The 8,137-nt window shown below is 33.4% G+C and overlaps 2 protein-coding genes across 3 annotated transcripts; one reads left to right on the forward strand and one right to left on the reverse strand.

The window, feature by feature from the left end:
- LOC107624120 lies at positions 151–2,774 on the forward strand. 2 transcript variants are annotated; one of them, XM_021114314.1, is made up of 4 exons: positions 151–369; positions 879–1,301; positions 1,776–2,039; positions 2,336–2,774. In XM_021114314.1, exons 1-3 carry the CDS (start codon positions 298–300, stop codon positions 1,992–1,994), a joined length of 714 nt encoding a protein of 237 aa, XP_020969973.1. In that variant the 5' UTR covers positions 151–297; the 3' UTR covers positions 1,995–2,039; positions 2,336–2,774. The 2 variants fall into 2 exon arrangements, with proteins under 2 accessions (XP_020969973.1, XP_016182068.1); XM_016326582.2 differs by having other exon boundaries at positions 152–369; positions 1,788–2,039.
- On the reverse strand, positions 3,443–6,599 carry LOC107622971 (serine/threonine-protein kinase SRK2E). The gene is made up of 9 exons (XM_016325056.1): positions 6,112–6,599; positions 5,680–5,754; positions 5,490–5,591; positions 5,345–5,398; positions 5,159–5,251; positions 4,920–5,012; positions 4,394–4,498; positions 4,216–4,314; positions 3,443–3,999 (listed from the first exon to the last, which is right to left on the reverse strand). Exons 1-9 carry the CDS (start codon positions 6,295–6,297, stop codon positions 3,709–3,711), a joined length of 1,098 nt encoding a protein of 365 aa, XP_016180542.1. The 5' UTR covers positions 6,298–6,599; the 3' UTR covers positions 3,443–3,708.

Here is an 8,137-nt window from a genome sequence, read left to right on the forward strand (position 1 = left end):
TATAATTGTGTATTATTAAAAAAAGTTGATGCTAAAAGTATTGTATAAGGATTTTTTTAATTAAAAAGCAAATTCATATGTATGTTGAGAAATTTTTTTTTGCATTTTAGGAATTAAATTTTTTCATATTTATTTAAATAAAATACCCTGTATACATGTGCTACCTATCGACTATGTACAAAAACGTGTGAGAAAAGCACCTCATTTTGTTGAAGTGTGAGTGTGTAGTGTTCAGTCCAAAGAGTAGAATTGAATTGGTTCAGTTTTCAAGTTTTCATCTTTGGAATTCACACAAACATGGCTGCTCTTCTTCCCTCTCCCTCTCACCTTCTGTCTCCTATCTCTTCCTCTCGTTTCCTGAGATTCAAGGTGCGCCTTTCTTCACCCTTTTGCATTTCTCTTTATGCTTTAAGTTTCCTATTCTGTTATTATTTATATTATTAAATTAAAGTACAAAACCTATGGTTTCAGTTGCTGGTAGAGCTTCTTTTCTTACTATAGTGTTCATATTATCTTGTAGTCTGAATGAAAGGTGTTCCGTATGCATATTTGAAAAAAGAAAAAAGAGGCTTAATTTTTACACTCTTGAATTCGGTCATTCTGTTATAACAGTTTACAGTAATCAAATGATAAGTGTAAATAATTATTTACATATATTATTTCTTTGTTTGTTTGTGATTGTGTATTATGGAATTAGTCAAATCTGAAAAGTGCTGGTTATTATTTGGTTTGAACATTATGAATCTTTGGCAAAATTTACACTCCGTTTAGAAATGATTTCTTTTTGCAGTTTAGGGTACAATTAGCTAAGGCATTCATAGATTATAGTCTGCTGAATTGGCTTCATCTGCTGAAAACTCTTCTTTGTACCGTTGCAGGTTTCATCATGCTTTGTTCAGAAGAATTTAAGTGTTAAGACATTTTCTGCTTCTTTGAAGACACGCCCAAAGATCTTGTGTGTTATGAATAATATGTCTGCACAGCAATCAGATGACCATGGGAAGATGAAATTGAACCAATTGACAGACAAGGCACAAAAGCTTTGGGACAGTTCACCCGAGCCGGTGAAGAAATTCCCGTGGAATAGAACGTTGGACAACTTCATTCAACTCATTCTTGATCTTGTTTTGGCCGTAGTAAAATACCTAGCTGTACCTGTGTTCGTAGTTACCTCCATTAGTGAGTTATCTTACTGTGGACATGAAAGGAAGCTGGCTCTTGTTCCTATTCCATTTCTCTTTGGTGTTGCTGTTGCTGGGGTCCTTAAGAAGACTGCTTTAGAATTATCTCCACGACTAAAGGTAAAAATCATTGATTATGTACCATTCTGTAATCTAGATATTAGATAGAATAGTTGAATGGAGCATTAAACTGTTTTATTTTTGGTAGATACTAGATAGTTTCCGAATTCTGAAAAAACAGTTGTGATACTTGAGCTCCATAGAGCATTCTTCCTTCCAAAAGGATTTGAGTAGCCACATTGCCTCTGTGGTTTGAATTGCTAACAAGGAAGCATGCTTCTTATGAAGTTTTTCACATTGCAGATATGTGATAATGAATTAACAACACAATGATTTCAATAGATTTTCCCTTTGTGCCCGTTTACTGTGGATTCCAAATTCCAATACTAGCATCTAGCTTGTCTTAATGATATATGTGAATACCCCTAGATGCTAGCCTTGTATTACTGGGCAGGTCTGTTAGGGGCTTAAATTGGTATTGTTATGTCACAAGATCATGTTTAAGTCCTGGTTGACTTTCCTGATTTAAACTAGTTTGGTTTTCAGGATGCAGAAGTTCCATGGCATTTACTTGCAATTGCAATTTTCTTCACATTAATCAAATTGCCCGGTCCATATTACCCTTATTGGGGACGCATAATCATTCCTCATTTTGTAAATGGTGTTCTCTTAAGGACGCTGTGGTTCGCAATTATGTGGTACAGAAGGCCTCAAAAAGCATTGAAGATATCAGATTCTACATATGATAGTTAGTACACACCCTGAGCTATGACACCAACCTGAAGAACAATTTATGCAGTAAGTACCATCAATTTTTTCTATATTTCATATCTCCGAATCCACTGCATGTATGAAAAATTGTGATTTGGGTCTTTACAAGGCTATGATAATTGCTTTTTTCTCTGATGTGTAAATACTATGTTTTGTCTTTTGTGGATATTGATCTTGTGTTATATATATGGGAATATATGGTAAATTGATACGGGCATTATATAATATATGTGCATGTCAAGATCTTGTGATCAACTTCAGATGCTTATTAGAAATGTTATTGATAAATTAATCATTAACTTGTATTTTGTTCGATACTGCAGACACTTGCTATTACCCATGAAAATTCAATTGGAGCATTAGACAGTCCTTGAGAATCTTGCTGAAATTACAATTGTCTTTGTTGAGAAAGATGTAGAAAGCTATGCTTGATTACTATGTTTCAGGGGAATGGCAAATTTGATTCTATTGGAACTGGATGAGCCAGATAAATAGGTTTATAGGCATTACAATTTACCAGCATGTAGCAAGCTGTACTTGAGAAGTAGATGTGACTTGCGACTCAACTTTTGTGTAAGGAGAAGTTTCTGGAATGACATTTCTTTCTGTTTTTATTTTCTGGTCAATGTGGCATGTTCATATGGAGCTTGTATCCAATTTTCAGCTCAGTAAACTCGGGAATTCTATTTGAGTTGCCTGTCTAGTGAGATCATTAAGCAGTGAAACTCTATTTCTAATCTACTGGTGTCATCATTTGTTGGAGTTTTTCATTTTAAATTCTTCAATAATGTCTTTCATTTAAAGTAATCTTATTCAAGGCACCATCCAATGCCAAAAGTTGAGATTTGAGTCTTACTTAATTTGGTTCCCACATTGATTTGAATAATTAGAAATGTCTTATGGGTTTAAATATCCAATTCATGTACATAATATTTTATTTTGAATTTAATCTTTATATAACAAATTTTTTGAAGTTATCTTATCCCCTTTTAATTTTATTCTTGTTATTCGTAATTGTGATAATGATAGTTATTATGATATACGAGATAGTATTACCCAAAATAGCAAAAGCAAAAGCTGGTGAGGAAAAAAAACAGATTATTCAAAAGGGTAATTTGGATAAGAATGCCAAACACAAATAGGACCATTTGGATAAGAATGCTTTCCATTCGAAGTTCTAACACAAGGACACACCCAACGGTAATTTGCTTTTATATTTTGATGAGCAAAAAGAGAGCTAAGTTTTCATCCATTATGCACTTCACTACTTAATTTTCAAGCATTCGGAAACCTAAACTGTTCATTTTTTTTTTCACATGAGCAAATGCACTGATTAAGCATGGATTAATCAAAATTAAACAGCACCAAATCCATAGCAAGGGGATCACTACTCGTGATAGATGCCAGAAAATAATCAACAAGTGATCATATGACAAGAACAAAGCATTACTTCCATGAAGGTTGAAGATGTGCAAGATAATACAATAAATATATAGAGCACCATATGTAATCAACAAAGATCACAAAATACAAGCAAAGCAGGATGGATCTCAAAACATTCTAGTACAGTACTCTTGCTTTTGAATTAAAAACTTTTTCTTCAACTACATATTCTACACCCTGTACAAGTTAAACCCAAGATATTTAAACATTAAAATTGGTCCAATAAGCCAATTTTCCTTTTTCTTCAACATGCTTACATTGCATAAACTATTTCTCCACTGCTATCGATATCAAGGTCGGGATCATCGAGCTCTAAGTCTTCGTCCATGTCGTCAATATCCAAGCTGCCGTTAAGATAACGGTTCAGAGACCGAGTTCCGGCTGCAGGAATTGTAGCCTCAGCAATTAACTGCATGATTTCTTCAATGCTCTGCATTGGTTGTTCAGGCTCCTCAAACTGGGTGTTTGTATAGTCAACCATGAGATCAGCTGGGAGGTTCTTCAAGAACCACGGATGGTTTCTAATCTCAGGAATGTTTATTCTCTGCTTTTAAAAGAACATTAGTTTCCAACTGCAATCTTAATGCCACATGTGCACGGCAACAAGAGAAGAAAACAAAGAAAATGCGGCAAAATTGTAGATTAGAACATTTAAAATCCATTTCATTTTAACTGTCTAAGGAAAATGTATATTATGACACTTGATTGTATTAGTAAAGAACATAAGTTTCATAGGGAAAATGTCATGATAGAAACTGACCTGGGCAGGGTCAGCGACAAAGATCCTTGAGATCAGATGACGGCATTCAGGTGATATGCTAATACTGTCAGGAATTGAGTACTGGACTTTCAAAATTCTCTGCAAGCAAAAATCAACAGTTTTAGAAAAGGAATTCAATAATATTACCGCATTAACCAGAAAGGATGCAAAAGGCTACATGAATTGTCTTCTGGAAATTTTTTGGTTCATCTGGATCCTCAAAAGGGTATGAGCCCACCAACATGACATATAAGGTCACACCACAAGACCACACATCCGCAATCTGAGCCATAATCGAGTAGCAGCATCATTGTAAAGCATTAGTAAAGAAGAAAAACAATGCTAGCCAGCCTAAAAATGCAGTTATTGTGCATTAACATCTAATATTTGAAGTATGACAAGCATAGAACCACTTGTACTATGCTGAAGGTTATATAGTAGATCTTAATGCAGTGGCGATCCAATTATATTAAACAAATCAAGTGGATGACAGCATGATGCTAAACAAGTGAACAACACATATAATGCTTTCCTTGAAAAGAAGTTGGCAGATTGTACCAATTAGCAGATGGATGTGTTCAGAAGGTGTAAATAAGATGGAAATAAGAAATCTGCGGACACAGAAGCTAATTTCGTACATCTCAATTGGAAATTATTAGAATTTCACAGTGATATATTTATTTGGCCTCATAGCAGCAAAATACCTTGCCATCATATTCCTTCCTGAGTAGAACTTCCGGAGCAATGTATGCAGGGGTACCAACTGTAGATTTTGGTTGTGAATGTAGCACTGAGGACTGCGAAAGAAAAACAGCATAGATTTGTGTTATAGATATCACAAATTTTATCAGAGAAAGAAATTTGCTTGATCTTGGAGGAAACTAAAATTTCAATTAACTGAAGATGTTCAACAGATAAAAGCAGCAAGAAAAAAGAGGCCGACCTTAGAATACCCAAAATCACATATCTTTAATCGCGGAGCTGGACTGCCATCTAGTAATGTGTTCTCTAACTTCAAGTCACGATGGCATACTTGCTGCATTAAAGAAGATAAACAGAGAAATTCAGGTTAGACTTCTCGCCTATACATTCTGTGAAACAAATGCACGAAAGTACCAAACTTGCATACCATTGCATGACAGTAGCTAACCCCTGAGATAAGTTGTTGGAAGAAGAAGCGCGCCTGAAACGAAAGATAATTAATAATAGCCATTATATAACATATAATGGCAACAGCAGTATGATGCAACTAAACAAATGCAGTAGATAAGAACCTCATCCTCATTAAACCGTCCTGCATTGCATATTCGCTCAAATAGCTCTCCACCAGCAGCATATTCCATCACAATAGCCAAATGTGTAGGGGTTAATATGACCTATACTCGCCCAGTAAGATAACTTATCAAATTACAGCTTAAGTAGGAATAAATAGAACAATTCATTGGGAGTATACAGATAGCAGACCTCTTTGAATCTAACAATATTTGGATGCCTCAGCGATCTGTGATTTATAATCTCCCTTCTCACATTTTCATCTATCTGTTAACAGAAATTGAAGTTAATAACTTAACATCAATTCACTCAACAGTCAACAGCACAACAAGATCAGTTAATTATGTCCAATATTAATTGCATTTACCAGCAAATCTTTCAAAATCGTACTGATTGCAGAGCAATCTCAGCTTAAAACTATGATACAAATCAACAAAAGCTTTCAAGTAACAAAAAAAAAGTAAAAAAGGGATGATCTTTGACATTAAAATTGAAAGTCAATAACTCAACTGCCAAATCATGAGTTCATGACCCGCAACTAATACACGCAAATCAAACACACCGCAATAACCATTAATAGACAAGAACAAAAAGAGGAATCAGAAAGAAATTCGAAGCTCAAACCTTATCACCTCTCTCAATATATTTGACAGCAACAAGCTCATTAGTGTGCTTATCTCTCATAAGCCTTGCCACCCCAAAATTGCCAGAGCCAATATCACGAACAAGTTCATACCTTTCACTCTCGTGCATGATCGCCATATCCATTCCAACACCAACATTCACTGCACCACCTCCAGGTCGATCCATTCCCAATTTTTGGTTAAAATACAAAAACTATAAAAACCCAATTTTCACATTGAGATACCAATCATGTCAAGGATGAAAGGCAAAAATAAAAGATTAGATCAACCAAATAGAAAATTGAAGCTTTATAGTGGTCAAGCGTGTGAGATTCCAAACCAAAAATGGGAACTTGGTTTGGAGTGGAAGCAGTGGTTGAAGCTGGGAAGCTGAACTTTGAAGTTGAAGTTGGAAAATAAAATAAATTAAAAAAACCAAAAAGAAAACTCGGTGATAAGCTCGTGAATGTGAACTTGTGAAGTGTGAAGTGTGAACCCTCCTTTTTATAATTATTAATTTAAATAATTTATTTATTAATTGTTTCTCTTTGGTGTGTCAGAGTAGATGGTGGTGCGTTGTCTTTCTTTCTTTGTTGGTCTTTGATTTTATCCACACCTTCCACTCATATTTTATTATTACATGCATGCGTCATAAATCAATGTAATTTCTAATTTCTTTATATTTTTATTCTTTTTTAATCTTCTTGTGGGGGCAATAACAACGAAGAATGAAGAAAGAGAGAGAAAATTAGATTTGTCATTTGTGTCTGAAACAAGCATCACGGAAATAATCTTCATCGTCTTTTCCGGAAAATAAAATGCCCAATTCCCAATGACAAATTATTGAGTAAAAACTCCAACTCTATTTATTTGGTCTTAAAAATTTTTTGAGATTGGTAACTGGTAAGGATCTAGATGAATAGGGCTGAAGAGTTTCTAAAATACTTTGGAAATTGGGAGTTTAACAGAAAAGAGATATTGATATTAAAAAGTTAAAGAGAAATTCATTTCAGACACTCAAGTAGAAGTAGATATATGCCACTTTTTAATTGATATTTTTTTATTTTTACATTATTCACATAATAAACGTTTTAAAAAATTCAATTATAAAAAAATTATTAAAAGATCATCAAAATTTATTATTTGACCATTATTTATCTATTAACTCAATTTTATTAATCTAATTTCTTTAATTGACAAATAATTTTGCCCTATTTTAAGAGCAATTATTTTTTTTTTGGGTCATATTTTATTAAATATTTTCTTTTATCAATTCCTTAAAGTACCCTTAATCAAATCCAAATTTTATTTTCATCATTTAGTCCACATCAGTATAAGAGAAACTAGAGAAGAGATAACTAAACATCTTTTATTTTACTTTTCACACAATGATAGAACATTTACACTATAACTTAATTGTTTGAGAAGGTATCTTAAAAAATAGTTTTATAATTAATTCCTAATTGATTTAATTCAATTAGTATGCAAATAACTACCATTATGAATTTAGATCCTCCAAAATTAAATTTTATAAATTGATAAAATAAAAAATTAATTACAATTAAATATGTAATTCTCATCCTATATAAATTCCATTATCTAAATTTAAAAATAATTAACTTGTCCTTTATGAGTTTAGAAATCTTATCCAACAATTATAGTTTGTTAGAAGAAGTAAGAATTTTTAACCCTTTGTAAGAGATTTTCTGGGTACAACAAAACTTACTTTAGAGTTTAGAGTTTAGATAATCCCATAATATGGTCAAAACCAAAAAGATAATCCAAAAAAAAAAAAATTGAAGTGATTGGGGGAATTGCAGAGTAGAAAGAAGCAAAGAAGAAGAAGAAGATGGTGATGAGAGTGAGATAGATAAGAGCTCAAGAGTGAAGAGTGAAAACTGAAAAGTGAAGAGCTTCAAGTGTTTGTCTAACCCTAACAATAATCTAAAGTCCTCTTCCTCTTTCTCCATGCGCACTTCCACCCACACTCTCTCACTCTCCCTCTCCCTCTCCCTCTCACCTCTCCA

This window comes from Arachis ipaensis, chromosome B10 (genome assembly GCF_000816755.2).
Source record: "Arachis ipaensis cultivar K30076 chromosome B10, Araip1.1, whole genome shotgun sequence".
Classification (NCBI taxonomy): domain Eukaryota; kingdom Viridiplantae; phylum Streptophyta; class Magnoliopsida; order Fabales; family Fabaceae; genus Arachis; species Arachis ipaensis.

What these genes read in the sequence shown, in the direction of transcription:
- LOC107624120 (XM_021114314.1), top strand. Translation starts at nt 298, where the DNA reads ATGGCTGCTCTTCTTCCCTCTCCCTCTCACCTTCTGTCTCCTATCTCT. An exon ending in CTCGTTTCCTGAGATTCAAG is followed by an intron (nt 370 to 878) that starts GTGCGCCTTTCT and finishes GTACCGTTGCAG; the next exon opens with GTTTCATCATGCTTTGTTCA. An exon ending in AATTATCTCCACGACTAAAG is followed by an intron (nt 1,302 to 1,775) that starts GTAAAAATCATT and finishes GATTTAAACTAG; the next exon opens with TTTGGTTTTCAGGATGCAGA.
- LOC107622971 (XM_016325056.1), bottom strand. Translation starts at nt 6,297, where the DNA reads ATGGATCGACCTGGAGGTGGTGCAGTGAATGTTGGTGTTGGAATGGAT. An exon ending in GACGGTTTAATGAGGATGAG is followed by an intron (nt 5,399 to 5,489) that starts GTTCTTATCTAC and finishes CTTTCGTTTCAG; the next exon opens with GCGCGCTTCTTCTTCCAACA. An exon ending in ATTTCCAGAAGACAATTCAT is followed by an intron (nt 4,315 to 4,393) that starts GTAGCCTTTTGC and finishes TTTTGCTTGCAG; the next exon opens with AGAATTTTGAAAGTCCAGTA.